Source organism: Agelaius phoeniceus, chromosome 38 (genome assembly GCF_051311805.1).
Source record: "Agelaius phoeniceus isolate bAgePho1 chromosome 38, bAgePho1.hap1, whole genome shotgun sequence".
NCBI lineage: Eukaryota > Metazoa > Chordata > Aves > Passeriformes > Icteridae > Agelaius > Agelaius phoeniceus.
This window is the reverse complement of record NC_135304.1, coordinates 1,085,111-1,112,857: the sequence shown is the minus strand read 5'-3', so window position 1 is coordinate 1,112,857 and position 27,747 is coordinate 1,085,111. Positions and strand designations below refer to the sequence as shown.

Here is a 27,747-nt window from a genome sequence, read left to right as displayed (position 1 = left end):
GTACTCCAGGGTTACTCCCAGGCCTCTCCCCACTGCTTACACGGCCCTCACAGTTTACTCATAAATTACTCCGGGGTTACTCCGAACTCCCTCCTGTGTGCCACACCCCTCACCCACTTCAGCTTTACACACACGTTACTCCAAGGTGTAAAAAAATCCACTTTATTCTGGCTTTACACACAGCTTACTCCAAGATGTAAAACCTCCACTTTACTTCGGCTTTACACACAGGTTACCCTCAGGTGTAAAATCTCCGATTTACTCCAGATTTACCCCCAGATGTAAAAAAACTTCGCTTTACTCCAAGTTTACTCCCAGGTGTAAAAACTGTGATTTACTCCAGGTTTACACCCAGGTTACTTCCCGGTGTAAATCTCCTCTTTACGCCAGGTTTACTCCAGGTTTACACCCAGTTGAGGGGGCGGGGCCAGCACAGTGTCCGTCAGGGGTCAGAGGTCACGGGGGGCTCCTGCAGCCCCTGCAGCTCCCGCAGGCCCTGGGGGAGGGGCAGAGCGTTGGGGGCGTGGCCAGTGGGTGAGGGGCGTGGCCATCAGGTGGAGTGGGCGTGGCCAGGAAAGGGGGCAGGATTACCTCCAGCACCAGCCGGATGTGGGCGCGGATCTTGGCCCCGTCGCGCGTCAGGGAATCGCTGAGCCTGAAAGGGGCGTGGCTTGAGGGGGCGGGGCTTTGATAAGAAGGGTGGGGTCTCCTGAATGGCTGTGGCCTGGTGATTGGCAGGATGAGGCCACACCTTTTTTGTAATAGTGAGTGGGGATGTGCATTCCTTTCATGGTGTGGGCGTGGCTTAGTCTGTGTGGGCGTGGCCTGATGGATAGCACTCCTTATTTGGTCATGGAGCGATGACAGGATCTCCTTTTATGGTATGGGCATGACCAAAGGGGGCGTGGCTTGCCCATCTGGAGCCACCTGGGGCCCTGGGTGAGCGCCAAGGGGCGTGGCCAAAGTGGGTGTGGTCCAAAGGGGCCTGGCCACTCTCCCACTCCAAATGCAGCAGGAATGAGGGGCGTGGCTCTACAAAGGGGCATGGCCTATATGGGTGTGGTCCAACAGGGCGTGGTCACCTCCTCCCACCCAAAACACAGTGGGAATGGGGCGTGGCACTGGGGCGTGGCTCCTAAATGGGGCGTGGCCTAAATGGGTGTGACCTCAAGAAACGGGCGTGGTCTGTGCTCACGTGGGCGTGGCCAAGGCAGAACGATCGTGGGTCAATGCCCAGCACCATGGGGCATGTCTGGGGGCTATGGGCGTGTCAGGTGAATGTGGGCGTGGTCGGGGGCGTGGTCAGGGGGCGTGGCCAGTCTACCTCACCTCTGCAGGAGGGAACTGCGGCGCTCCAGGTGCCTCAGGGCCTCGGGCAGCGTCAGCTCCGCGAAGAACCCAAAACCCAGAGCCACGAACACGCGCCGGGGGTCTGGGCTGGGGGCACAGCCGGGGGAAACGGGGGTCAGGGGGGCCCCGAGGGGGCTTTGGGGGGGTCTGAGGAAGTTTTTGGGGAGGGTCTGAGGGAGTTTTGGGGGGATTTGAGGAGGTTTTTGGGGGGTCTGAGAAGGTTCTTGGGGCATCTGAGGAGGTTTTGGGGGGTCTAAGGAGGTTTTTGGGGTGTCCTGGGGGTCGTGGAGGCCCCAAGGGAATCAAATTGAGGAGATTTTTGGGGGGGGGGGGGGGGGGTTAAAGGGAATTTTGGGGTCACTCAGGGGAGTTTTGGAGTCCCTGCAGAGGTCGAGGGGTGATTTTTGTGGGGGGTTGAGGAGATTTTGGGGGGAGTCTGAAGGGGTTTTTAAAGGGTCTGGAGGGGTTTTTGGGGGTTCTGAGGGGATCTTGGGAGGGTCTGAGGAGGTTCTTGAGGGGTCTGAAGGGATTTCTGGGGGCTGAGGAGGTTTTTGGGGTATCTGAGGGGGTTTTTAGGGCTGCTTGAGGAGGATTTTGGGGTCCCAGCCCCACTCACACTTCGGCACTGACGAAGAAATTGCAGCCAAGATCCACCTGGGTGTGCAGGGGGGCGGCGGCATCCTGGGGACCCCAAAACCCCCCCGGGACACCCGGGGTTACACTGAGACCCCAAAGACCCCCAGGGACCCCAAATCGCCCCCAAATCTCCCCACGAGACCCCGGAACATCTCCTCCAAATCCCCCAAAATGCCCCCACGAGACCCCCAAACCTCCCCAATCGCCCTCACATCTCCCGAATCCCCAACAAAACCCCTCCCAAATCCCCCGAGACCCCCACAAAATGCCCTGAATCGCCCCCAAATCCTCCTGCTAGACTCCCAAAAATCCCCCTAAACCCAAATCCTCCCGCTAGACCCCCAAAAATCCCCCCAAATCCCCCTAAACCCCACCCAAGGAGACCCCCCAAACCCCCCCCAAATACCCCCCCAAATCCCCTCCAGACCCCTCCCCGCCCCTTCCCCAGCCATGACCACGCCCCCCTCGTTAAGCCCCGCCCCCGGCCCCGCCCCCCCGCGCACCTGCAGGCGGCTGAGGGCGGAGCGGAGCTGCAGCACCTGCGCCTGCTGCTCGAACACGGCCTCGCGCTGCTCCTGCACCCGCCTGCGGGGGGCGCGGTCAGGGGGCGGGGCTTCCCCAGGGGGCGGGGCATCGCGGGAATGGGCGTGGCCACAATTCGCGGTGCGGCGGAGGGGGCGTGGCCGCGATCTTAGGGTGAGTAGAGTGGCCACAACAGGGTCGCTATGCAGTGGAGGGGGCGTGGCCACGAAATGGGCGTGACCTCTGGGTGAATGGGCGTGGCCACAATACAGTGGCTATGGGGGTGCGTGACCTTACAATGGGCGTGGCCTCTGGTGGATGGGCGTGGCCACAGTATGTGGTTATTATGGAAGGAGGTGTGGCCCCTATTTCATGGCCACGCCCCCTATAATAATAAAGGGGGCGTGGTCATGAAATAGGCAAAGTTTCATAATTAATATGCGTGGGCACATTATGCTGAGGTTGAAGGGGCGTGGCCTCAGCGTGAAAGGGCGTGGCCACAATACTGTTATTATGTGGAAGAGCTGTTAATGTGTAGGGGGCGTGGCCATGAATGGGCGTGGCCTCACTATGAATGAGCCTGGCCAGGACACGCGGTTATTACGCGTCGGGAAAGAGGGCGTGGTCACCAAATAGGCGTGGCCTCAGCATGAAAGGGCGTGGCCACAACACACCTCCCTTCTGCGGAGGCGGGGTCGAAACGGGAGGGGCGTGGCCACAGCGGCGAGGGGCGGCCCGGGCTGTCGCGGGGGCGGGGTTTCAGTCGCGATATGACGTCGCTTACCTCAGGTCTCGCTGCAGGACGTCGCTGACGAACGCCTCGTAGCGCTGCGCCTTCTCCGCCGCCGCCGCCATGTTGCCTCTGACGTCATCGCCGGAAGTGCGTCATCACCGCGCTGCCGCCTGTAGGGCGCCCCCTGGCGGGCGGGAGGTCCCGTCCCCGTCCTTCCCTTCCTTATCGCGGTCGCTTATCGCGACATGCCCGCCGCTCTATCGCCGATAAAACCTTACAGCGCGCTGAGTGCGTCCGGAACAACGCGGCCTGAGCCCCCCAGCCCGTACCTGGCCCAGGTGTGCCCCAGGTGTGTCCTGGATGTCCCCAGGTGTGCCCAACCCCCAGGATTGTCCCACATGTCCCCAGGTGTGTCCCAGGTGTGTCCTCAGCTCTCTCCAGGTGTCCAAGGTGTGTCCCAGGTGTTCCCAGGTTTTTCCCACCCTCCAGCTGTCCCAAGTATGTCCCAGGTGTGTCCCCAGGTGTGTCCCAGCTGTCCCCAGCTGTGTCCCCAGGTGTGTCCCCAGGTGTGTCCCCACCCCCCAAGTGTCCCAGATGTGTCCCAGGTGTGTCCAGGTGTTCCCCAGGTGCTCCCCAGGTCCCTCCCAAGTGTGTCCCCAGGTGTGTCCCAGATGTGCCCAGGTGTGTCCTCACCCCCCCAGGTGTCCCCAGCTGTCCCCCAGGTCCCTCCCAGGTGTGTCCCCAGGTGTCTCCCCCCAAATTTTGGGGTCTCCCCCCCCCCATCAGCAGCACCCAGCGCCAGCAGCTCAGGGATTTATTGACCCCGCCCACCTGGGCGAAGGAGGCGGGGCTAAGCAGGGTGTGTCAGAGAGGAGGCGTGGCCAAGCGGGGGGCGGGGCTTAACACACTCACGAGCGCACACTGAGAGACCCCCACCAGAATTGGGGGGCGGAGGGGGGGGGCTTGGCAAGCACAAAGCGGAGGGGGAGGGAAGCGCCGGGGCCATTTGGGGGGTCCTGAACCCCTGGGACCCCTCCCCAAAATGGATTTGGGGGATCCTGGGTGGATTTTGGGGGGTCTTGAACATCTGGGACTCCTCCCCAGAATGGATTTGGGGGGTCCTGGATGCATTTTGAGGATCCCGGGGGAATTTGGGGGGTCTTGAACCCCTGGGACTCCTCCCCAGAGTGGATTTGGGGGGTCCTGGGGGGATTTTAGGGACTCCCGGGTGGATTTTCGGGGGTCTTGAACTCCGGGACCCCTATCCAGGTTGGATTTGGGGGATCCTGAGGGGATTTTGTGGGGTCTTGAAGATCTGGGACCCCCCCAAGATAGATTTGGGGGCATCCTGGGTGGATTTTGGGGGTTCCCAGGGGAATTTCGGGCATCCCAAGAGGGTTTTGGGGGTCCTGAACATGTGGGACCCCTCCCCAGGGGGATTTTGGGGTGACCTGGGTTGATTTTGGGGTTAATTCTCCGGGGCCTGGGGTACCCGAACCCCCCCATTTGTGGGGTCACAAAGCAGGGGTGGATTTGGGGGTGTCCCCAAGGGGTTTTGGGGGGACCCGGGGGGGCTTTTGGGGGCGTCCCCATGGCAGTGTTGGGGGTGTTTTGGGGTATCCCTGGGGGAATTTTCGGGGTGCCCCGGGTGGGGTTTTGGGGGGATTTTTGGGGTACCCCAGGGCAGTTTTAGGGAGTTTTTGGGATGTCCTGAATGGGATTTCTGGGGTGTCCACAGGGGGATTTGGGGTGCCCCGGAGGGGATTTTTAGGATATCTCCAGGAGGCTTTTAGGGTACCCCCAGTGGGATTTTAGGGTGTCCCCGGGAGGTTTTTGGGGCGCCCCCGTTGGTATTTTGGGGTGTCCCCGGGAGGTTTTTGGGGTGGTGTCCCCGGGAGGTTTTTGGGGTGTTCCCGTTGGTATTTTGGGGTGTCCCCGGGAGGTTTTTGGGGCGCCCCCGTTGGTATTTTGGGGTGTCCCCGGGAGGTTTTTGGGGGGGTGTCCCCGGGCGGTTTTTGGGGTGTCCCCGGGCGGTTTTTGGGGTGTCCCCGGGCGGTTTTTGGGGTGCCCCCGTGTTTGGGGCTCAGTCGGAGAAGAGGCTGGCGAAGCTCTGCCGCAGCGCCCGCAGGCTCTCGGGGGGGCCCTGCTCGGGGGCGGGGCTGCGGAATTTGGGGGTTCAGGGGGGGTCCAGGGGGCGGGGCCTCGCCCCTCCCCTCCCCCTCCCCCCCCGAGCCCCGCCCCCACGACTTACCTGGGGGGAGGGGCGGTGCCGGGTTTGGGGGCCAGCGCCGGTTTGGGGGCGATGGGCGGGGCCTGGGGGCGGGGCTGGCGCGTGGTGGGCGGGGCCTGCGGGCCGGGGGGACGGGGTGTGGCAGAGGAGGGCGGGGCTTGGGGGCGGGGCTGGGGCACGGAGGGGGAGCGTTGGAGGCGGGGCTGTGGGGAGGTGGGCGGGGCTTGGGGGCGGGGCTGGGGTGACGTAGCCGGGCCTTGGGGGCGGGGCTGAGGAGAGGAAGTGGGCGAGGCTTGTGGGCGGGGCTGTGAAGTGGGCGGGGCTTGTGGCCTTGGCTGGGGGGACACTGCTGGGCCTGGTGGGCGGGGTTGAGAAGTGGGCGGGGCTTGAGGGCGGGGCTGCGAGGTGGGCGGGGCTTGAGGGCGGGGTTGGGACGTGGGAGAGATTTGTGGGGGTGGCTGCGGGGATGTGGGCGGGGCTTGTGGGCGAGGCTGCGGGCTGGGTGGGCGTGGCTGAGGCGCAGAGGCAGCCAGAGGTGGGCGGGGCTGCGAAGTGGGCGGGGCTTGTGGGTGCGGCTGCGGCGAGCTGGGCGGGGTTTGTGGGCGTGGCTGAGCCGGACTGGGCGGGGTTTGTGGGCGAGGCTGCGGGGAGGTGGGGCGGGGCTGGGGCGTGGCCGTTGGGGTTTGGGGGCGGGGCTGTGCAGCGAGTGGGCGGGGCTGGGCGGGGCCTCGAGGTTGGGCGGGGCCTGGCTGGGTAGGGCGTGGTGAAGCTCCGCCCATTTGTGGGCGGGGCTGCCCCTGCGGCTGGGGGCGGGGCTGGGCGGGGCCAGACGGAGGCGGAGCACCTGGAGGGAAGAGAAACAGCTGAGGCAGGTAAGGTCCTAATTTGGGCCAAAATCCTCCAATTTTGGGTGCATGGGGGCAGACTTGGGCTGTCCCAGGGGCGGGAGGGGCTCCCCAAAATTTGTGTGTCTGGAACAATTTTTAGCAATTATTTAAAATTTGGTGAATTTTTTGGATTTAGGCCAAATTTGAGGTGGTTTTTTTTAGGAAACCCCCACTTTTTCCAAGCCCCTTTTCAGCGAAAATTTTCCCATTTGGAGCAAAAGCCGATCCCTCAAATTTTAGGACGAAAATCCCCAAATTTCCGATTTTTGGGCGTCCCCAAAATTTTGGGTTTTTTTTTTTGGTCACTCACCCTGGGGCTGGGGTCTCTGCTGGGGGGGGGTCCCCGGCCGGGGGGTCCCCGACGTCGCCGACACCTGCACAAAAAGGAGGGGGCGGGGTTTAAATTTTGGGGGGGTCCAGGAAGCACCTGGAGGGGGGTGGGGGGAGGGGCGGTTACCTGTGGGCGTGGCCTGGCGGGGGAGGGGCTGCGGGGGCGGGGCAGCTCCTCCCTCATCCGCTCCAGCACCAACTCCACGATCCGGGCCTGGTCCTCGGCCGCGCCCGGGCCCAGCAGAGGCAGCCACGAGCCCAGGACCTGCAGGTGGGCACAGGTGGGCACAGGTGGGCACAGGTGGGCGGGGCTCAGGTGTGGGCGGGGCTCAGGTGTGAAGGGAAGGTGGGGGAGGGGGGCAGGTGAGCAGTGGAGCCCAGCGAGGGAGGTGCAGGTGGTCAGGAGAGGTGCAAGGGGAGGGAACCAGGGGTTAGGGGGGAACAGGTGATTCAGGTGTGCCCCAGGTGTGCCCCAGGTGTGCCCCAGGTGTGCCCAGCGGTGCTCAGGTGTGCCCCAGGTGTGTCCCATGTGTCTCAGGTGCCCTATTTGTGCCCAGCTGTGACCCAGCTGTGGCCCAGGTGTTCCCCAGGTATGCCCAGGTGTCCCACACCTGTCCCCGCCTGTGTCCCAGGTGTCCCCCAGGTGTTCGCCAGCCCTGCCCAGGTGTGCCCAGCTGTCCCCCAGCTGTCCCCCAGGTGTGCCCAGGTGTGTCCCAGGTATCTCAGGTGCCCCTCAGGTGTCCCCCAGGTGCCCGATGTGTGCCCAGCTGTGGCCCAGGTGTTCCCCAGGTGTGTCCAGGTATGCCCCAGATGTCGCCCAGGTGTCCCCCAGCCGTGCCCAGGTGTGCCCAGGTGTTCCCCAGGTGTCCCCCAGGTGTTCCCCAGGTGTGCCCAGGTGTGCCCGTTACCTGCACAATCTGCTCCTGCCCGTCGGGGCCCCTCAGCGCCTCCACCCCGCAGATGTCGACGCCCCCGAAGAGGCCGGCGCAGGCGTCAACCCAGGCCCGGTGCCTGACGAGGGGCGGGGCTCAGCGGCCACGCCCACCACCGTGGCCACACCCCCTCAGCGCGGCCACACCCTCTCGAACTGGGCAGAGCCCCTTTCCAAATGGCCACGCCCACAGAACCCCACATGTTGCACCCCTTTGGGTGGCCACGCCCATCTAAGCCACGCCCTTTCCCACATAGCCCCACCCTCTCTTAATAACCCCGCCCCTCCCCACATAGCCCCGCCCCTTCTCTTCTAGCCACACCCCCTTCATGCTAGCCCCACCCCCTTCCTGCATAGCCACACCTCTTTTCTCATAGCCCCACCCTTTCTCTTCTAGACACACCCCTTTTGTGCTAGCCCCGCCCCTTCATGAGGGGCCACACACCTTTTCTCATAGCCCCGCCCCTCTGTCATAGCCCAGCCCCTTCTCTCTTGGCCACGCCCCTTTCTTTAAAGCCCCACCCCTTCTCTCCTAGCCCCACCCCACCCGAGCCCCTCCCAAGGCCACGCCCCCTTTGGCTCCGCCCCCTCGCACTCACCTGGGGCTGAGAGCGACCGGCTCCACCTGCGGCCCCTCCCCTGCCGTGTCCCCGCCCCCCAGGGACCACCTGGGGAGACACCGGGGTCAGCGGGGCCCCTCCCCCACTCACACAGGCCCCGCCCCTTCACAGACCACTCCCATTCCCAGTGCTCCCAGTGCTCCCAGTCCCTCCCAATCCCCTCCCAGTCCCACCCAGTTCCCCCACTCCCATTCCCAGTGTTCCCAGTCTCACCGCAGGGCTCTGTACTGGTTTCCCCAGTTCCCCCAGTCCCATTCCCAGTGTTCCCAGTCCCATTCCCAGTGTTCCCAGTGTTCCCAGTGTCCCCAGTCTCACCACAGGGCTCTGTACTGGTTCCCCCAGTTCCCCCAGTCCCATTCCCAGTCCCATTCCCAGTGTTCCCAGTCCCATTCCCAGTGTTCCCAGTGTCCCCAGTCTCACCACAGGGCTCTGTACTGGTTTCCCCAGTTCCCCCAGTCCCATTCCCAGTGTTCCCAGTCCCATTCCCAGTCCCATTCCCAGTGTTCCCAGTCCCATTCCCAGTGTTCCCAGTCCCTCCCAGTGTCCCCAGCGTCCCCAGTTCCCCCAGTCTCACCGCAGGGCTCTGTACTGGTCCCCCCAGTCCCATTCCCAGTGTTCCCAGTGTTCCCAGTGTCCCCAGTCTCACCGCAGGGCTCTGTACTGGTCCCCCCAGTCCCATTCCCAGTTCCCCCAGTCCCTCCCAGTGTTCCCAGTGTTCCCAGTCTCACCGCAGGGCTCTGTACTGGTCCCCCCAGTGTCCCCAGTCCCTCCCAGTGTCCCCAGTCCCTCCCAGTGCTCCCAGTCTCACCGCAGGGCTCTGTACTGGTCCCCCCAGTTCACCCAGTCCCTCCCAGTGTCCCCAGTCCCATTCCCAGTGTTCCCAGTGTTCCCAGTGTTCCCAGTCTCACCGCAGGGCTCTGTACTGGTCCCCCCAGTCCCATTCCCAGTTCCCCCAGTCCCATTCCCAGTGTTCCCAGTGTTCCCAGTGTCCCCAGTCTCACCGCAGGGCTCTGTACTGGTCCCCGATCCTCTGCACCCGCAGCCGCTCGGTTCCCACGGGGCCCCCCCGCAGCAGCGCCCCCGCCCGGGCCCCGCCCATGGCAGCGGCCACGGCCCCCAGGAGCTGCGGGGAGCCCACGCGCACCTGGGCAGGTGAGGGACAGAGAGGGACAGTGAGGGACAGTGAGGGACACAGGGGACAGTGAGGGACACAGGGACAGTGAGGGACAGGTGAGGGACAGAGGGGACAGGTGAGAGACACAGGGACAGTGAGGGACACAGGGACAGTGAGGGACAGTGAGGGACAGTGAGGGACAGAGGGGACAGTGAGGGACAGTGAGGGACAGTGAGGGACACAGGGGACAGTGAGGGACAGAGAGGGACAGTGAGGGACAGAGAGGGACAGTGAGGGACAGTGAGGGACAGTGAGGGACAGTGAGGGACAGGGGACAGAGAGGGACAGTGAGGGACAGTGAGGGACGGGACAGTGAGGGACACAGGGACAGTGAGGGACAGTGAGGGACACAGGGGACAGTGAGGGACAGTGAGGGACAGAGAGGGGACAGTGAGGGACACAGGGACAGTGAGGGACAGTGAGGGACACAGGGGACAGTGAGGGACAGAAGGGACAGTGAGGGACAGTGAGGGACAGAGGGGACAGAGAGGGACAGAGGGGACAGTGAGGGACAGTGAGGGACAGAGAGGGACAGTGAGGGACACAGGGACAGTGAGGGACAGAGAGGGACACAGGGGACAGTGAGGGACAGTGAGGGACAGTGAGGGACAGTGAGGGACAGAGGGGACAGTGAGGGACACAGGGGACAGTGAGGGACAGAGAGGGACAGGTAAGGGACAGAGAGGGACAGTGAGGGACACAGGGGACAGTGAGGGACAGGTGAGGGACAGGTGAGGGACAGGGGACAGTGAGGGACACAGGGACAGTGAGGGACAGGTGAGGGACACAGGGACAGAGAGGGACAGTGAGGGACAGTGAGGGACAGGGGACAGAGAGGGACAGTGAGGGACAGTGAGGGACGGGACAGTGAGGGACACAGGGACAGTGAGGGACAGTGAGGGACACAGGGGACAGTGAGGGACAGTGAGGGACAGAGAGGGGACAGTGAGGGACACAGGGACAGTGAGGGACAGTGAGGGACACAGGGGACAGTGAGGGACAGAAGGGACAGTGAGGGACAGTGAGGGACAGAGGGGACAGAGAGGGACAGAGGGGACAGTGAGGGACAGTGAGGGACAGAGAGGGACAGTGAGGGACACAGGGACAGTGAGGGACAGAGAGGGACACAGGGGACAGTGAGGGACAGTGAGGGACAGTGAGGGACAGTGAGGGACAGAGGGGACAGTGAGGGACACAGGGGACAGTGAGGGACAGAGAGGGACAGGTAAGGGACAGAGAGGGACAGTGAGGGACACAGGGGACAGTGAGGGACAGGTGAGGGACAGGTGAGGGACAGGGGACAGTGAGGGACACAGGGACAGTGAGGGACAGGTGAGGGACACAGGGACAGAGAGGGACAGTGAGGGACAGTGAGGGACGGGACAGTGAGGGACACAGGGACAGTGAGGGACAGTGAGGGACAGTGAGGGACAGGGGAGGGACACAGGGGACAGTGAGGGACAGCTGAGGTGTGACACATTGAACCACACCCTCACAGAGCCACACCCACATTGAACCACACCCACACAGAGCCACGCCCACCTCTGGCCACGCCCCACTCACCTCTCCCACCCCGGCAGGGGCGGGGCTGAGTGTCACCGTCATGGGGAAGGTGGGGGCGGTCAGCTGGGGACACCAGTGACACCAGTTAGAAACCAGTTAGAGACCAGTTAGAGACACCAGTGACACCAGTGACACCAGTTAGAGACCAGTTAGAGACACCAGTGACACCAGTTAGAGACCAGTGACACCTGTCCCAGTCGCCTCCCAGTCCCTCCCAGTCCCCCCCAGTCCCTCCCAGTGCTCCCAGTGCTCACCAGTCCCCGGGGCCGGTTGCAGAAGCGCTGGGGCACCAGTGGAAAGGCCTCATGGCCCAGTTCCCGCTGCAGCCGAGCCAACTGGGCAAACTGGGAGCAACTGGGAATGTCAGGGCCCAGCCGAGCGCCCTGCCCAGCACTCCCAGCACCGCTCCCAGTTCCCTCCCAGTGCTCTCCCAGTTCATCCCAGTCCCTCCCAGTCGCCCCCATTCCCCCCTCTCTCAGTCCCCCCAATCCCTTCCCAGTGCTCCCAGTCCCCTCCCAGTCCCTCCCAGTGCCTCCAGTTCCCCCCGAATCCCCTCCCGGTCTCTCCCAGTCCCTTCCAATCCCCCCTAAATCCCCTCCCAGTGCCTCCCAGTCCCCCCATTCCCTCTCCCAGTGCCCCCTGTTCCCTCCCAGTCCCTCCCAGTCTCGCCCAGTGCTCCCAGTTCCCCTCTCAGTCGCTCCCAATCCCTCCCAGTACCCCTTAAATCTTCTCCCAGTCCATCCCAGTGCCCCCCATTCGCTCCCCCAGTCACCCCAAATCCCTTCCCAGTCATTCCCAGCCCCTCCCAGTCCCCCCCGAATCCCCTTCCAGTTCCCTCCCAGTGCTCCCAATTCATCCCAGTTCACACCCAGTTCCTCCCAGTCCCCTCCCAGTCGCTCCCAGTCCCTCCCAGTCCCCCCCAGTCCCTCCCAGTTGCTCCCAGTCCATCCCAGTCCATCCCAGTCCCTCCCAGTCCCATCCCAGTCCCTCCCAGTCGCCCCCCAATTGCTCCCAGTCCCTCCCAGTCCATCCCAGTCCATCCCAGTCCCTCCCAGTCCCTCCCAGTCCCCCTCAATCCCATCCCAGTCCCTCCCAGTCCCCCCCAGTTCCCTCCCAGTCCCCCCCCAGTCCCCCCCAGTCCCTCCCAGTCCCCCCCAATCCCATCCCAGTCCCTCCCCAGTCCCTCCCAGTCCCTCCCAGTCCCCTCCCAGTCCATCCCAGTCCCCTCCCAGTTGCTCCCAGTCCATCCCAGTCCATCCCAGTCCCCCCCAGTCCCCCCCAGTCCGTACCAGGCAGGGTTGGTGGCTGAACCCGTACAGGGCGGGGATGGGGTCGCTGCCCGGGACCCCCCCCAGGTGCAATCCCACCAGGAGCCGCCTGGGGGCGCCCCCCGCGCCCCCCTCGGGCTCCTCCCGCACCAGCACAAAATCGGGGCGCACCTTCCTGGGGGGGGGGGGGACACAAACGGGGGGCTCAGGGGGGTCCCCAAAACCCCCAGAACCCCCCAAAATTATAAACAACAAAATGCCCAAAAATTTAAAAAAAATCGTGCAAAAAATGAGATTTTTTTGCCCCGAAAATTTGGATTTTTTCACCTTAAATTCGAGGGGAAAGTCCTCTCCCCGCACCCCCAAAATTTGGAATTTATGCCCCAAATCTCCCCGAACCCCCCCAAATCCCAACCCCTATAATCCTCCAAAATAAATTTTAAAAAAATCTTAGATTTTTTTTTCCCCAAAATTTTGGGGTTTCGCCCTAAATTTGAGGGTAAAAACCCAACCCTGCACCCCAAAATTTGGAATTTATGCCCCAAATCCCCCCGAACCCCCCCCTCCCAAATCCCAACCCCTTTAATCCCCCAAAATAATAATAAAAAAAATCTTAAATTTTTTTTTTCCCCAAAAATTTTGGGGTTTCACCCTAAATTTGAGGGTAAAAATCCAACCCCGCACCCCAAAATTTGGAATTTGCGCCCCAAATTTGACCGCCCCCTCCCTACACCTCAAAATTCAACCCCCAAATCCAAAAACTGAGATTTTTTTCCCCAAAATTTTGGTTTTTCGCCCTAAACTTGAGGGGAAAATCCTCTCCCCGCACCCCAAAATTTCGACTTTGTGCCCCCAAAACGCCCCCAAATCCCCACCTCAAAATTCAGGCCCTAAAATCCCAAAAAATAAAAAACAAAATCCATACTAAAAATGAGATTTTTTTCCCTTAAAATTTTGGTATTTCACCCTAAATTTGATGGCAAAGTCCTCTCCCCGCACCCCCAAAATTTGGGATTTGTGCCCCAAAACCGCCCCAAACCCCCCAAATCTCCCCCAGGCCCCCCAAAATCTTTTCAACCCCCAACTGATCTTCCTTTGAACCCCCAAAATTCACACTCAGAACAGCAAATTCAGCCCCAAAAATGAAGAGAAAATCCCAAATTCAGCCCCAAAAAGGAGGAGACCCCAAATGAAGCCCAAAATTAAGGAGGGGTCCCCAAATTCAGCCCCAAAAATGAGAAGAGAACCCCCAGATGAAGGAGGGGACCCCAAATTTCCACCCCAAAAAGGAGGAGACCCCGAATTAAGCCCAAAATTAAGAAGGAGACCCCAAATTAAGCCCCAAAAAAGAGGTAGGGAACCCCAAATTTCAGCCCAAAATTAAGGAGGAGACCCCAAAATTCAGCCCCAAAAATGAGAAGAGAACCCCCCAGATTAAGGAGGGGACCCCAAATTTCCACCCCAGAAAGGAGGAGACCCCAAATTCAGCCCCAAAAAGGAGGAGACCCCAAATTAAGGAGGAGACCCCAAATGAAGCCCAAAATTAAGAAGGGGACCCCAAATTCAGCCCCAAAAATGAGAAGAGAACCCCCCAGATGAAGGAGGGGACCCCGAATTCCACCCCAAAATGGAGGAGACCCCAAATTGATGAGGAGACCCCAAATTTCAGCCCAAAATTAAGGAGGGGACCCCGAATTTCCACCCCAGAAAGGAGGAGACCCCAAATTCCACCCCAAAAAAGAGGAAGGAAACCCCAAATTTCAGCCCAAAATTAAGGAGAGAACCCAAATTTCCACCCCGAACAGGAGGAGACCCCAAATTAAGAAGAGGACCCCAAATTCTGCCCCCCAAAAGAGGAAGGGGACCCCAAATTTCCACCCCAAAAAAGAGGAAGGGAACCCCGAATTAAGCCCAAAATTAAGGAGGAGACCCCAAATTTTCACCCCAAAAAGGAAGAGACCCCGAATTAAGCCCAAAATTAAGGAGGGAACCCCAAATTTCCACCCCAAAAAGGAGGAGACCCCAAATTAAGCCCCAAAAAAGAGGAAGGGAACCCCCAAATTAAGCCCAAAATTAAGGAGGAGACCCCAAATTTCAGCCCCAAAAATGAGAAGAGAACCCCCAGGTTAAGAAGAGGACCCCAAATTCTGCCCCCCAAAAGAGGAAGGGGACCCCAAATTTCCATCCCAAAAAGGAGAAGACCCCAAATGAAGCCCCAAAAAAGAGGAAGGGAACCCCAAATTAAGCCCAAAATTAAGGAGAGTGACCCCAAATGAAGCCCAAAATTAGGAAGGGAACCCCAAATTTCCACCCCAAAAATGAGGAGACCCCAAATTCAGCCCCAAAAATGAGAAGAGAACCCCCCAGATGAAGGAGGGGACCCCAAATTCTGCCCCCCAAAAGAGGAAGGGGACCCCAAATTTCCACCCCAAAAAGGAGAAGACCCCGAATTACACCCAAAATTAAGGAGAGTGACCCCAAATGAAGCCCAAAATTAAGGAGGAGACCCCAAAATTTCAGCCCCAAAAAGGAGGGAGGAGACCCCAAATTAAGCCCAAAATTAAGGAGGAGACCCCAAATTTCAGCCCCAAAAATGAGAAGAGAACCCCCAAATTCAGCCCAAGAAAGAGGAAGGGAACCCAAATTTCAGCCCAAAATTAAGGAGGAGACCCCAAAATTCAGCCCCAAAAATGAGAAGAGAACCCCAGATGAAGGAGGGGACCCCAAATTTCCACCCCAGAAAGGAGGAGACCCCAAATTCCACCCCAAAAAAGAGGAAGGAAACCCCAAATTTCAGCCCAAAAATAAGAAGGGGACCCCAAATTTCACCCCAACAATGAGAAGAGAACCCCCAGATGAAGGAGGGGACCCCAAATTCTGCCCCCCAAAAGAGGAAGGGGACCCCAATTTCCACCCCAAAAAGGAGAAGACCCCGAATTAAGCCCAAAATTAAGGAGGAGACCCCAAATTTCCACCCCAACAAGGAGGAGACCCTGAATTAAGCCCAAATTAAGGAGGGAACCCCAAATGAAGCAAATAGCCAATTAAGAAGGGGACCCCCAAATTCAGCCCCAGAAAGAGGAAGGGAACCCCGAATTATGCCCCAAAATTAAGGAGGGGACCCCAAATTTCCACCCCAGAAAGGAGGATACCCCAAATGAAGCCCAAAATTAAGAAGGGGACCCCAAATTCAGCCCAAAAATGAGAAGAGAACCCCCAGATGAAGGAGGGGACCCCAAATTAAGCCCAAAATTAAGGAGGAGACCCAAAATCTCAGCCCCAAAAAGGAGGGAGGAGACCCCAAATTAAGCCCAAAATTAAGGAGGAGACCCCAAAATTTCCACCCCAAAAATGAGAAGACCCCAAATGAAGCCCAAAATTAAGGAGAGTGACCCCAAATGAAGCCCAAAATTAAGGAGGAGACCCCAAAATTCAGCCCCAAAATGAGAAGAGAACCCCCAGATGAAGGAGGGGACCCCAAATTCCACCCCAGAAAGGAGGAGACCCCAAATTCACCCCAAAAAAAAGGAAACCCAAATGAAGCCCAAAATTACGGAGGAGACCCCAAATTTCCACCCCAAAAAAGAGAAGAGAACCCCCAGATTAAGGAGGGGACCCCAAATTAAGCCCAAAATTAAGGAGGAGACCCAAAATTAAGCCCCAAAAAAGAGGAAGGGAACCCCAAATGAAGCCCAAATTAAGGAAGAGACCCCAAATTCCACCCCAAAAACGAGAAGACTCCAAATTTCAGCCCTAAATTAAGAAGGGAACCCCAAATTCAGCCCCAAAAGATGAGAAGAGAACCCCCAGATGAAGGAGGGGACCCCGATTCCGCCCCAGGATTTTGGGGGGTCCCCGTGGGTACCTGGAGCCGCCGCGGGCGGGGTCGATGCTGACGCTGAGGGCGCCGTGGGTGGAGGCGGCCAAGGAGAGCTCCGAGAACTGGGCCTGGGGGACCCCGAAATCCAGGGGGGGACACCCCAAAACCTCCCCCCCGACACCCCCCCGAGTCCCGCCCCAAACCTGGCCAGGGCCCCAAATTGGGTGAAAAAAAAAAGAAATTTTTAGGAAAAAAAATATTTGAGTTTGGGGGGGGTTGGTTCGAAATTGGCTGAAATTTAGGAGGGGGCTCCCCCAAATTTGTCCAAAATTTGTCCTGAACCCCCAAATTTGATGGAGGAATTGGGGGGTTGAGGAACCTGGAGCCCCAAAAATCTTTGGATTGAGACAGGGAAATATTTTGGGGCACCCCAAAATTACCCTTAAAGGAGGCACAAATTTTTCTTGGGGACCCCAAAAATTCTTTGGGTTGAGACCCAAATTTCATTTTGGGGCACCCCAAGGTTTCCTTAAGGGACCCCAAATTTCTCACAGGGGACCCCAAAATTTGCCCCAGGGACCCCAAATCCTCCCTAAACCCGAACCCCAAAACTGGGGAGGGACGGGAGAGTTCAGAGCACCCCAAAATTTGGGCCAGGCCCCAAAATCCAGGGAAACCCCAAACCCAGAACCCCCAAAACCAACCGAACCCCCAAATTCTGAGGGGGGGGACCCCAAAGCTTCGAGAGACCCCCAAATTTTAGGGGTGACCCCAAAATTGGTGCATTAAAATCTATGGGGAGGGAGGGGGAAAAACCCAAATTTTTTTTGAGAGACCCCAAATTTTTTTGGGGGGAGTCCCTAAAATCAGAAAGGGGAGGCCCCGAATTTTTAGGGGGGGACCCCAAAATTTTTTTTAGGAGGGGGGGTCCCCAAAACTCACCTGCTCCACCCTCAGCTCCACATCCCGTGCACGGATTTGCCCTTGAAGGGTTTCACCCTGGGGGGGGGACACCCCAAAATTTTGAGACCCCCCCCTCCCAAAATTCTGAACCCCCACAAAAATCTGAGACCCGCCCCCTAAAATTTGAAACCCCCCCCAATCTGAGCCCCCCCCCCAAAATTTGAACCCCCTCCCCAATTTGAGGCCCCTCCCAAAAATCTGAGAACCCCCCCAAAAATTTGAAGCCCCCCCCCCCAAAATCTGAACCCCACCGCATCAAATTTGAACCCCCCCAGTCTGAGACCCCTCCTCAAATGGGAATTTTGGGGGGGGGGTCCCATCACGAGGAATTTGGGTGGGGGGATCCCAAGAAAGGGCGGAATTTGGGGGGGGGGGGGTCTCATCACTGGAATTTGGGGGGGGGTCCCATGAAAGGGGGAATTTAGCGGGGGGGTCCCATGACAGGAATTTGGGGGGGAAGCTCATGAGGGGGATTTTGAGGGGGATCCCAGGATGGAAATTTGGGGAGGGGGGGTCCCAGGAAGGGGGAATTTGAGGGGGTTCCCATGATAGGAATTGAGGGGGGGTCCCATGAGATGGATTTTGGGGGGGTCCCAGGATGGGAATTTGGGGGGGTGGGGTCCCATCACTGTAATTGGGGAGGGGGTCCCATGAGGGGGAGGGATTTGAGGGGGGGGTCCCCATGACAATAATTTGGGGGGGGTCCCATAGCTGTAATTTGGGGGGGGGGTCCCGTGACTGTAATTGGGGAGGGGGGGTCCCATGACTGTAATTTGGGGGGGGGTCCCCATAACAATAATTGGGGGGGGTCACATGAGGGGGGGAATTGAGGGGGGGCCCATCACAGTAATTTGGGGGGGGGCCCATGACTGTAATTGGGGGGGGGGTCCCATGAGGGGGGGATTTGAGGGGGGTCCCATGACTGTAATTGGGGGGGGGGTCCCATGAGGGGGGGGATTTGAGGGGGGGCTCCCATAACAGTAATTGGGGGGGGTCCCCATCACTGTAATTGGGGGGGATCCCATCACTGTAATTTGGGGGGGGGTCCCATAACAGTAATGGGGGGGGGGGGGGGGTCCCCTGAAATAATTTTGGGGATAATTTGGGGGGGGTCCCCTAACTGTAATTGGGGGGGGTCCCATAACAATAATTTGGGGGAGGTCCCATGACTGTAATTAGGGGGGGGTCCCATGACTGCAATTGGGGGGGTCCCATCACTGTAATTGTGGGGGGGTCCCCATCACTGTAATTTGAGGGGGGGTCCCCATCACTGTAATTGGGGGGGGGTCCCCATCACTGTAATTTGAGGGGGGGTCCCCTGACTGTAATTGAGGAGGGGTCCCATGAGGGGGGGAATTGAGGGGGGGGTCCCATGACTGTAATTTGGGTGGGGGTCCCCGTACGTACCAGTCCGTGCCGGGGGGGGGGCGATCACGAGCAGCAGCGGCGCCGTGGGGGGAGGGGTCCGGGGGGGTCTCCCCGCCCCTCCCCCAGCTGGGGGGGGGTCTCCGCCCATCCCCCCCGCCAGGAAATTCCCGTCCGAGAGGCGGCGCCGCAGGAACTCCATCCCTGGGGGGGTTTGGGGGTCCTGGGGGTCCTGTGAGGGGGATTTGGGGGTCCTGGGGGGTTTGGGGAGTCCTGAAGGGGTTTTGGGGGGTTTTGGGGGGTCCTGGGGGAGTTCTGGGGGGGGTCTCACCTGAGGGTCACCTGTAGGATCACCTGGGACTTACCTGGGGGGGGCACCTTGGGGGGGTCCTGGGGGAATTTTGGGGGGTCCTGAGGGGGGGTTTGGGGGCTGGGGAAGGGGTTTATGGGGGGGCTTTAGGGGAGGGGGCAATAGGGGAAGGGGCTTTAGGGGAGGGGTCTCTATGGGATGGGGAGGGGTCTCTATGGGATGGGGAGGGTCTCTATGGGATAGGGCTATAGGGGATGGAGCTTTAGGGGAGGGGTCTCTATGGGATGGGGAAGGGTCTCTATGGGATGGAGCTTTAGGGGAGGGGTCTCTGAGGGATGGGGAAGGGTCTATAGGGGAAGGGGCTTTAGGGGAGGGGTCTCTGAGGGATGGGGAGGGGTCTCCAGTGGATGGGGAGGGGGCGGCAGGGCCGGAGCCGCGGCCGGGGGGTCCCTGGGGGGGGTGGGGACCCCTCTGGGCTGAGCCCCCCGGGGGATGCGGCCCCAAAACCCCCCCCAAAAAAAAAAATCCCCCCCCCCACCCCCCTTAGAGCTCCATCCCCCCAAAATCCACCCCAAAATCCTCCCAAAAATGCCCCCCCAAAAATCCACCCCAAAATCTCCCCAAAAATCCCCGCCCTAGAGCTCCATCCCCCCAAAAATCCCCAAAAAAATCCCCCATAAAAATTCCCCCAAAATCCTCCCCAAAAATCATCCCCGGGCGGCCCCGCCCCGCCCGCGTCACTTCCGGCCACGCCCCCACACAACGACCACGCCCTGTGAGCAATGGGCGTGGCTTCGCTATGGACGTCACATCAGCCACACCCTGGTTCTGCAGAAAGGGGCGGAGCCTAGAGGGGTGGGGTCCGTGACGTCATCGTGGAAATCTGCGCGCGGCCCCTCCCCCACCGGAATCCCCTCCCCCCCAGCCCCTCCCCCACTCGCTCGAGCCGTTTCCATGCTGGGATTTTATTGGGGGGGGAGGAGGAGGGGCCGGGGGCGAATTTTGGGGTAAATCCGGGCGGGTTTGGGGTCCCGGGGGGTCCCACGAGGTCACCGAGAGTCGCCTTCCTCTGGGGGGGGAGGGAGGGAGGGGAGGGGTCAGTGGGGGGGGGGGGCACCCATCCTGCCCCTCCCCCACCAGGGATCAAAAATCTCCCCTCCCCCACCACCAGGGACTCCCTATTGCCCCTCCCCCATCAGGGGATTCCCCCTGCCCCTCCCCCATCAGGGATTCCCCATTGCCCCTCCCCCCCTCATGGAACCCACCCTGCCCCTCCCCCACCAGGGGATTCCCCCCTTCCCTTCCCCCATTTGGGCATTCCCCGCCCCCCCTCCCCCTCATTCCCCTCCCATTCCCCCCCCCTTCTTCCCGGCCCCTCCCCCAAGGAACCCGGGGGAATCCCCGCCCCCTCCCCCCCCCCCCGGGGGTCCCCTCCCCCCCCCCGGGGTTCCCCTCCCCCCCGTACCCTCGGGTGGGGGCAGGGCCGCACGTTCCTGCACGGTTTCGTCTCCTCCAGGCGGCGCCGCTGCCCCTCGAGGGGCGCGCACAGGAGGCGGGGAACGCCCCAGAACGAGACCGGGACCAGCCCCGGGGAGCCCACGCGGGGCACCGAGAGCCTGGGAGGGGTTGAGGTCAGCTCTGCCCCATAGAGACCCCATAGACCCCATAGAAACCCCATAGACCCATAGAGACCCCCGTGAGAGCCTACAGACCCCATAGAGACCCCACAGATCCTACAGACCCCATAGAACCCACAGAGACCCCGGGGAGCCCACGCGGGGCACCGAGAGCCTGGGGAGGGACTGGGGTCAGCTCTGCCCCATAGAACCCCATAGAGACCCCCATAGAAACCCCATAGAGACCCACAGACCCATAGACCCCATAGAGACCCCACAGACCCATAGAGACCCTACAGACCCACAGAGACCCCGGGGAGCCCACGCGGGGCACCGAGAGCCTGGGGAGGGGTTGGGGTCAGCTCTGCCCCATAGAGACCCCACAGAGACCACTGGGACCCTACAGACCCCATAGAGACCCTACAGACCCCATAGAGACCCCAGGGAGCCCACGCGGGGCACCGAGAGCCTGGGGAGGGGGGGTTGGGGTCAGCTCTGCCCCATAGAGACCCCATAGACCCCACAGAGACCCCGTGAGAGCCTACAGACCCCATAGAAACCCTACAGACCCCATAGATCCCCCTGACCCCATAGATCCCCCCACTCACGGGTACTGGGGCAGGCTGGGCCGGCACTCATGGCTGACCCCATAGACCCCCCCAGCCCCACAGATCCCCCCCAGCCCCATAGATCCCCCCACTCACGGGTACTGGGGCAGGCTGGGCTGGCACTCGCGGCTGCGGCTCCGGGTGGGGTTGGCCCCACAGGGGGGGGGTGCAGAGCCCCCAGGGGCTCCAGTCTGACCAATTCCACGCACTGGGGGGGGGCACGGGGGGCGTCAGCCCCGCCCCACAGCGCCCCATGGGGCAGGGGGGCTGCTGGGGGGGGGGAGTGTCCCTGTGAGGGGCTATAGGGACAGCTATGGGGCAGCTGTGGGGCAGCTATGGGGCAGCTGTGGGGTGTGACGGGATCTATAAGAAGCTATAGGGCAGCTATAGGGCAGCTACGGGGCAGCTGTGGGGCAGCTGTGGGGCAGTTGTGGGATGTGACAGGATCTATAGGGCAGCTATAGGGCAGTTGTGGGTGTGACAGGATCTATAGGGCAGCTATAGGGCAGCTATAGGGCAGCTGTGGGGCAGCTGTGGGGTGTGACGGGATCTATGGGGCAGCTGTGGGGTGTGACGGGATCTATAGGGCAGCTATGGGGCAGCTATAGGGCAGCTGTGGGGTGTGACAGGATCTATAGGGCAGCTATAGGGCAGCTGTGGGGTGTGACGGGATCTATGGGGCAGCTATAGGGGACAGCTATAGGGCAGCTATGGGGTGTGACAGGATCTGTAGGGCAGCTATAGGGCAGCTGTGGGGCTATCCTGGGATCTATGGGGGTGCTCCGGACACTATGGGGTGCTCTGGGGTGCTCTGGGGCGCTATGGGGCTATCCCTTGATCTATGGGGTGCTATGGATCCCTCCGGATCTATGGGGCAGCCATGGGGTGCTCTGGGGCGCTATGGGGCACTCACAAGGGGCAGTTCTGGACGCTGTAGCAGGCGCGCAGCTCAATGGGGCAGATCTGGGGTGCTATGGGGCTATCCCTGGATCTATGGGGCACTATGGGGCAGCCATGGGGCGCTATGGGCACTCACAGAGGCAGTTCTGGACGCTGTAGCAGGCGCGCAGCTCGATGGAGCTGCCCTGGTCCGTGGGGCAGGCGGCGCCCCCCGGGCTGTGCCCCCTCGCAGTCCCGCGTCCGTTTCTGCTGCCCCACGGCCGCGCTGCAGCTGATGTCACCCCAGGCCGCTGGCAGGGGCTCCAGGGACCCCAGGGACCCCAGAGCCACCAGGGCTGGGGGGAAACGGGGTCAGAGGGAGGGGGGACAGCGGGGACAGGCAGGGACAGCCAGGGGACAGCCCAGGGGACACTGCAGGGGACAGCGGGGACAGTGGGGACAGTGGGGACAGGGCAGGGACAGCCCAGGGGACATTGGGACAGTGCAGGGACAGGCAGGGACAGGGCAGGGACAGCCAGGGACAGGATGGAGGCTGGGAGCTCCTTTTCCTCTTTTCCTTTCCCCTTTTCCTTCTTTCCTTTCCCCTTTTCCCTTTCCCCTCTTCCTTTTCCTTTCCTCCTTTTCCCCTTTTCCCTTTTCCTTTTCCTCCTTTTCCTTTCTTGCTTTCCCTTTTATTTTTCCTTTTCCATTTCCCTTTTTCCTTCCCCCTCCCACTTTCCTTCCTTCATTTTTCCTCTCCTTCTTCCCTTTCCCTCCTTTTATTTTTTCATTTTCTTTCCCCTTTTTACATTTCTGTTTTTATTCACTTTTTCCCTTCCTTTTTTACCTTTTCCCTTCCCCTTCTCCCTTTTCCTTTTCCATTTTCCCTTTCCTCCATTTTTCCTTCCCTTCTTCCTTTCTCCCTCCTCTTATTTTTTCTTTTTCTTACCCCTTTTTACATTTTTCCCCCCCCTTTTTCCTTTTCCACTTTCCCTTTTCTTTATTTTTCCTTCCCTTCTTCCCTTTCCCGCATTTTTTCTTTTTCTTCCCCTTTTTACATTTCTTTTTTTATTCACTTTCCCCTTCCTTTCCTTTCTCCTTTTCCTTTCCCTTTTCCTTTCCCTCCCTAAGCCACGCCCACCCAAACAAACCACGCCCACACATACAACGCCACGCCCACCGCCAGACCACGCCCCTACATTTAAACCCCGCCCACAACCACACCCGTGGTGTAACCCCCCGCCCACACGACCACACCCATTTAGGCCCCGCCCCTTTAGGCCCCGCCCCTCACCTGGGCAGGGGTCTCGGGGTCCGCAGAGCCCCCGCCGGCTCTGGGGTCCCTCGCAGCCCCTCCCGCCGTATTTTGGGGAGGGGGCGTCGCAGGAGCGGCGCTGAACGACCCCGCCCAGGCCGCACGTGACCGGGCATGGCGTGGCCGGAGACCACGCCCCCCACGCGCCGTGCACTGTGGGGGAGGGGGAGGGAGGGGTCAGCGTTGGGGGGGGGGTCCCAGAGATCCCGAGGGGTTTTGGGGGGGGGTCCTGGGGGGCTCCAGGAAAGTTCTGGGAAGGTCCTGGGGGGTCTTAGGTGGGATTTCCTGGAGGGTCCCAAAGGGTTTGGGGGTCTTGGGGCATTCTGGGGGTGGTCTCGAGGGGGTCATGGGGTCCTGAGGGGTCTCAGGGAGGGTCCCAGGGGGTTTTGGGGGGGTCCCAGAGCAGTTCTGGGAGGGTCCCGGGAGGTTTTGGGGGGTCCTTCGGGAGGATTTCTTGGAGGTTCTTGGGGGTTTTTGGAGGGTTCTGGGGGGTCTGGAGGAGTTTTTGGGGGTCCTGGGGGGTTCCAGAGCAGTTCTGGAAGGTCCCGGGGGGTTTGGAGGTCCTGGGGGGTCTCAGGTGGATTTCCTGGAGGGTCCCAAAAGGGTTTTGGGGGTCTTGGGGCATTCTGGGGTGCTGAGATGTCTCAGAGAAGGTCTCAGGGGGTTTTTTGGGGGTCCCAGAGCAGTTCTGGAGGGTCCCCGGGTGGTTTTGGGGGGGGGCTCTCGAGGATTTTTTTGGGGTTCCCGCCGGCTCTCAGCGGTTCCCGGGGGTCTCACCGGGGCAGGGCGGCAGCCCCGGGCAGGCTCGCTGTCGGTGCCGCTGCCGGGGCAGGGCGCTCCGGGCGGTTCCCGCGATGGCTCCGGGGAATCGCAGCGGCGGCGGCGGCTCCGCCCCGGGCCCGCCGCCGAGCCCCGCACGAGCCCGAGCAGGGACCCCAGGGCCCCCCACGGGCCCCACGCGCCGGCGACTGCGGGGGGGAGGGGTCAGGGGAGGCCCCTCCCCCCGCACCTTCACACACAGCCCCTCCCCCACCTCCCCTTCCCAAATTTCTCGTGGGGGTCCTGAGGGGTCCGGGAATTCTCCCCCTCCCCCCCACCTTCACCCCCCTCCCCCAAATCTCTCACGGGGGTCCCGAAGGCTCCTGGGGGCCTCTCCCCTCCCCCACCCACCTTCACACCTTCCCGCCCCTCCCCCCTTTTTGGCCCTCCCCCTCCCTTTGCCCCTCCCTCTCCCTTTGCCCCTCCCCCTTGTGCCCCCCTCCCTTTTGCCCCTCCCCTCTTTCTGCCCCGCCCCCTTCCTTTGCCCCTCCCCTTTTTTGCCCCTCCCTCTCCCTTTGCCCCTCCCTCTCCCTTTTGTCCCTCCCCCTCCCTTTGCCCCTCCCATTTTTGCCCCCCTCCCTTTTGCTCCTCCCCTTTTTGCCCCTCCCCCCTCCTTTGCCCCGCCCCTTTTCCCCCCTCCCTCTCCCTTTACCCCTCCCCTCCCTTTTGCCCCTCCCCCCTCCCTTTGCCCCTCCCTTTTGCCCCTCCCCTTTTTGCCCCTCCCTCTCCCTTTTCCCCTCCCCTTTTTGCCCCTCCCTCTCCTTTGCCCCTCCCCTCTCTTCTGCCCCTCCCCCTTCCTTTGCCCCTCCCTCTCCCTTTTCCCCCGCCCCCTGTGCGCCCCCCCCACCCCCCCCACCAGGACAGGTCCCATTGTCCCCCCCCTCACTGGGTCCGGTCCCCGTTGTCCCCCCCCCCTCACCGGGACAGATTTTCATTGTCCCCCCCGCACTCACCGGGACAGATTTTCATGGTCCCCTCGCACTCCCTCGTGTCCTCGCTGTCGCCGGGCCCCGCAGGTGGCCCCGCACTGGGGGTCGGGGCTGGAGCAGCTGCGGTGGCGCCGCTGGGCCCCGCCCCCCCCGCAGGTGACAGAGCAGCGACCCCAGGGGGACCAGGGGCCCCAAATGCCCACGTCTGGCAGGACAGGGACAGGGACAGGGACAGGGACAGGGACAGGGGACAGCAGCGACAGCGACAGGGACAGGGACAGCGACAGGGACAGGGACAGGGACAGCAACAGGGACAGCGACAGGGGACAGGGGACAGGGACAGGGACAGGGACAGGACAGCAACAGGGACAGCGACAGGGACAGCGACAGCGACAGGGACAGGACAGGGACAGGGACAGCGACAGGGACAGGGACACGGCGTCACCTCATTGTCCCCAAATCCCACGTGTCACCCCATTGTCCCCAAATCCCACCCTGTCGCCCTCCTCCGTGTCACCTCCATGTCCCCTAATTCCCCCCTTGCCCCCATGTCCCCATTGTCCCCATGGTCCCCATACCCCTCATTGTCCCCCTGTCCCCCCATGTCCCCCCCTGTCCCCATTGTCCCCATATCCTCCCGTGTCCCCAATGTCCCCATTGTCCCCATATCCCCCCAATGTCCCCATTGTCCTAGTGTCCCCATAGTCCCATGTCCCCCCAGTGTGCCAACGTCCCCATTGTCCCCATTGTCCTATGTCCCCATTGTCCCCATGGTCCCCATACCCCTCATTGTCCCCTTGTCCCACCATTGTCCCCATTGTCCCCATTGTCTTCATTGTCCCCACTGCCCCCATTTCCCCCATTGTCCCTATTGTCCCCATTGTTCCCATGTCCCCAATGTCCCCATGTCCCCCCATTGTCCCCACTGTCCCCCATTGTACCCATGTCCCCATTGTCCCTATGTCCCCATTTCCCCCATTGTCCCCCAATGTCCCCATTGTCCCCACTGCCCCCATTGTCCCCATGTCCCCCCATGTCCCCATGTCCCCACTGTCCCCATGTCCCACCGGGGCAGCAGCCCATGTCGCAGGCCCTCAGCTGCCATTCAGTGCTGTCCCCTGCATGTCCCCATGTCCCCCATTGTCCCCCCATGTGTCCCCACTGTCCCCATGTCCCACCGGGGCAGCAGCCCATGTCGCAGGCCCTCAGCTGCCACTCCGTGCTGTTCCCCGCGTGTCCCCCGCCGTGCCGCGGCTCCGTCCCTCCTCTGTGTCCCCTCGTCGCACGTCACCGAGCAGCTGCTCCAGGGCTCCCACGGCCCCCCAGGCACCGGGCTGGCACAGGGACAGCGACAGCGGCGTCACCGGGGCCGCCTGAGGTCACTCAGGGTCACCCGGGATCACACGGGGTCGCCCAGGGCATTCGGGGTCACCAGGGGTCACTTGAGGCACTCAGGGTCACCCAGGGTCACCTGGGGCACTTGGGGTCACCCAGGGTCACTCAGGGTCACCCGGGGTCACCCAGGGTCACCCAGGGTCACCAGGGTCACCTGGGGTCATTCTGTGTGACCTGAGGTCACTTGCTGTCACTCAGTGTCACCTGGGGTTACCTGAGGTCACATGGTGTCACTCGCTGTCACTCAATGTCCCCCAGCCCCTCCCAGTGTCCCCAGGTGTGGGCGGGGCTAAAGAGGGTGGGGGGGCGGGGCTTATTTGAGGTGGGCATGGTTTGGGCGATGTGGGTGTGGCTTGGGTCGGTGGGGCTGGCAATGGGTGTGGCCTGTGATGGGTGTGGCTGCTGTGGGCGTGGTCATAGATTGATGTTGTCTGGGTGGGCGTGGCCAGTGAGTGGGTGTGGTCAGGGGTGGCGTGTCTGACCGCAGCTGCGGCAGTGGCCATGTGGGCGAGCCTGTAGCCGTAGGCGGGGTTCAGGCAGCAATCGGCAATGGCAGCGGCTCCTCCCCCAGCGGCTCCGCGCAGGCCCCGCCCTCTCCATCCTCCTCCAATCGGCTGAAGCACCAGACGGGCGTGGCCGCTGGGGGCGGGGCCAGGGGTCACTGCTGGGTCACCAGTGCTCCCAGTATGGCCCAGTATGGCCCAGTATGGCCCCGTCCTTTCTGCTGCCTCCAGCCCCTCCCAGTGCCCCAGTTCCTCCCAGTTTCCCGTCCCCAGTTCCTCCCAGTTCCCCCCAGTGCTCCCAGTTCCCCCCAGCCCCTCCCAGTTCCAGTTCTCCCAGTGCCCCAGTTCCTCCCCGTTGTTCCCAGTTCCCATGCCCCCAGTGCTCCCAGTTCTCCCAGTGCTCCCAGTTCCTCCAGTAACCCTTAAGCCTCCACTCCCCCCCTCCCTCTGCCCGGCTCCCAGTGCCCCCAGTATCCTCCCAGTGCCCTCCCAGTACACCCCACTGTGCCCGGCTCTGCCCTCACCAGTAACCCCCAGTAACCCCAGTTCCTCCGGGCACCTCCCACTCCGCCCATTTCCCCCAGCTCTGCCCTCCCAGTGCTCCCAGTTTCCCGTCCCAGTCCCCCAGTTTCCCACCCCCAGTGTTCCCAGTGCTCCCAGTCCATTTCTCATTCCAGTCCCCCCCCCAGTTTCCCATCCCAGTGCTCCCAATTTCCCCAGTCCCCCAGTTTCCCACCCCAGTCTCTCCAGTTTCCCATCCCAGTCCCCCCAGTTTCCCCAGTGTTCCCAGTTTCCCCAGTGTTCCCAGTTTCCCATCCCAGTGTTCCCAGTTTCCCCAGTGCTCCCAGTTTCCCATCCGTGTATTCCCAGTTTCCCATCCTAGTGCTCCCAGTTTCCCGTCCCAGTTTCCCTTCCCAGTGTTCCCAGTTTCCCATCCCAGTGTTCCCAGTTTTCCCGTCCCAGTGCTCCCCCAGTCTCCCG

General features: G+C 61.5%; 3 protein-coding genes across 5 annotated transcripts; all 3 read right to left on the bottom strand.

The window, feature by feature from the left end:
* Positions 1 to 150: 150 nt before the first annotated feature.
* UXT (ubiquitously expressed prefoldin like chaperone) lies at positions 151 to 3,760 on the bottom strand. 3 transcript variants are annotated; one of them, XM_054654154.2, is made up of 6 exons: positions 3,293 to 3,729; positions 2,490 to 2,571; positions 1,967 to 2,031; positions 1,330 to 1,437; positions 592 to 655; positions 151 to 496 (listed from the first exon to the last, which is right to left on the bottom strand). In XM_054654154.2, the coding sequence occupies exons 1-6, from the start codon at positions 3,361 to 3,363 to the stop codon at positions 443 to 445; spliced, it is 444 nt and encodes a 147-aa protein (XP_054510129.2). In that variant the 5' UTR covers positions 3,364 to 3,729; the 3' UTR covers positions 151 to 442. The 3 variants fall into 3 exon arrangements, with proteins under 3 accessions (XP_054510129.2, XP_054510130.2, XP_077028595.1); XM_054654155.2 differs by lacking the exon at positions 592 to 655 and having other exon boundaries at positions 3,293 to 3,760; XM_077172480.1 differs by lacking the exon at positions 1,967 to 2,031 and having other exon boundaries at positions 3,293 to 3,745.
* Positions 3,761 to 4,039: 279 nt separating this feature from the next.
* SYN1 (synapsin I) lies at positions 4,040 to 18,616 on the bottom strand. The gene is made up of 13 exons (XM_077172460.1): positions 18,435 to 18,616; positions 17,007 to 17,063; positions 16,110 to 16,192; positions 12,266 to 12,419; positions 11,231 to 11,320; positions 10,977 to 11,039; positions 9,241 to 9,383; positions 8,219 to 8,287; positions 7,597 to 7,699; positions 6,816 to 6,953; positions 6,669 to 6,732; positions 5,493 to 6,315; positions 4,040 to 5,400 (listed from the first exon to the last, which is right to left on the bottom strand). Exons 6-13 carry the CDS (start codon positions 11,016 to 11,018, stop codon positions 5,325 to 5,327), a joined length of 1,458 nt encoding a protein of 485 aa, XP_077028575.1. The 5' UTR covers positions 11,019 to 11,039; positions 11,231 to 11,320; positions 12,266 to 12,419; positions 16,110 to 16,192; positions 17,007 to 17,063; positions 18,435 to 18,616; the 3' UTR covers positions 4,040 to 5,324.
* Positions 18,617 to 21,835: 3,219 nt separating this feature from the next.
* On the bottom strand, positions 21,836 to 26,125 carry CFP (complement factor properdin). The gene is made up of 5 exons (XM_077172435.1): positions 26,047 to 26,125; positions 24,893 to 25,073; positions 23,898 to 24,088; positions 23,100 to 23,273; positions 21,836 to 21,927 (listed from the first exon to the last, which is right to left on the bottom strand). The coding sequence occupies exons 1-5, from the start codon at positions 26,060 to 26,062 to the stop codon at positions 21,836 to 21,838; spliced, it is 654 nt and encodes a 217-aa protein (XP_077028550.1). The 5' UTR covers positions 26,063 to 26,125.
* Between the last annotated feature and the right edge of the window lie 1,622 nt (positions 26,126 to 27,747).

What these genes read in the sequence shown, in the direction of transcription:
- UXT (XM_054654154.2), bottom strand. Translation starts at nt 3,363, where the DNA reads ATGGCGGCGGCGGCGGAGAAGGCGCAGCGCTACGAGGCGTTCGTCAGC. An exon ending in CCGCCCTCAGCCGCCTGCAG is followed by an intron (nt 2,032 to 2,489) that starts GTGCGCGGGGGG and finishes TGGGGTCCCCAG; the next exon opens with GATGCCGCCGCCCCCCTGCA. An exon ending in TTCTTCGTCAGTGCCGAAGT is followed by an intron (nt 1,438 to 1,966) that starts GTGAGTGGGGCT and finishes CTGTGCCCCCAG; the next exon opens with CCCAGACCCCCGGCGCGTGT.
- SYN1 (XM_077172460.1), bottom strand. Translation starts at nt 11,018, where the DNA reads ATGACGGTGACACTCAGCCCCGCCCCTGCCGGGGTGGGAGAG. An exon ending in CCGCCAGGCCACGCCCACAG is followed by an intron (nt 6,733 to 6,815) that starts GTAACCGCCCCT and finishes CTTTTTGTGCAG; the next exon opens with GTGTCGGCGACGTCGGGGAC. An exon ending in GCAGAGACCCCAGCCCCAGG is followed by an intron (nt 6,316 to 6,668) that starts GTGAGTGACCAA and finishes TCTTCCCTCCAG; the next exon opens with GTGCTCCGCCTCCGTCTGGC.
- CFP (XM_077172435.1), bottom strand. An exon ending in GACCATGAAAATCTGTCCCG is followed by an intron (nt 24,089 to 24,892) that starts GTGAGTGCGGGG and finishes TCCCCCCCGCAG; the next exon opens with TCGCCGGCGCGTGGGGCCCG. An exon ending in ACCCCGAGACCCCTGCCCAG is followed by an intron (nt 21,928 to 23,099) that starts GTGAGGGGCGGG and finishes GCTGCCCCATAG; the next exon opens with TGCCCCATAGATCCAGGGAT.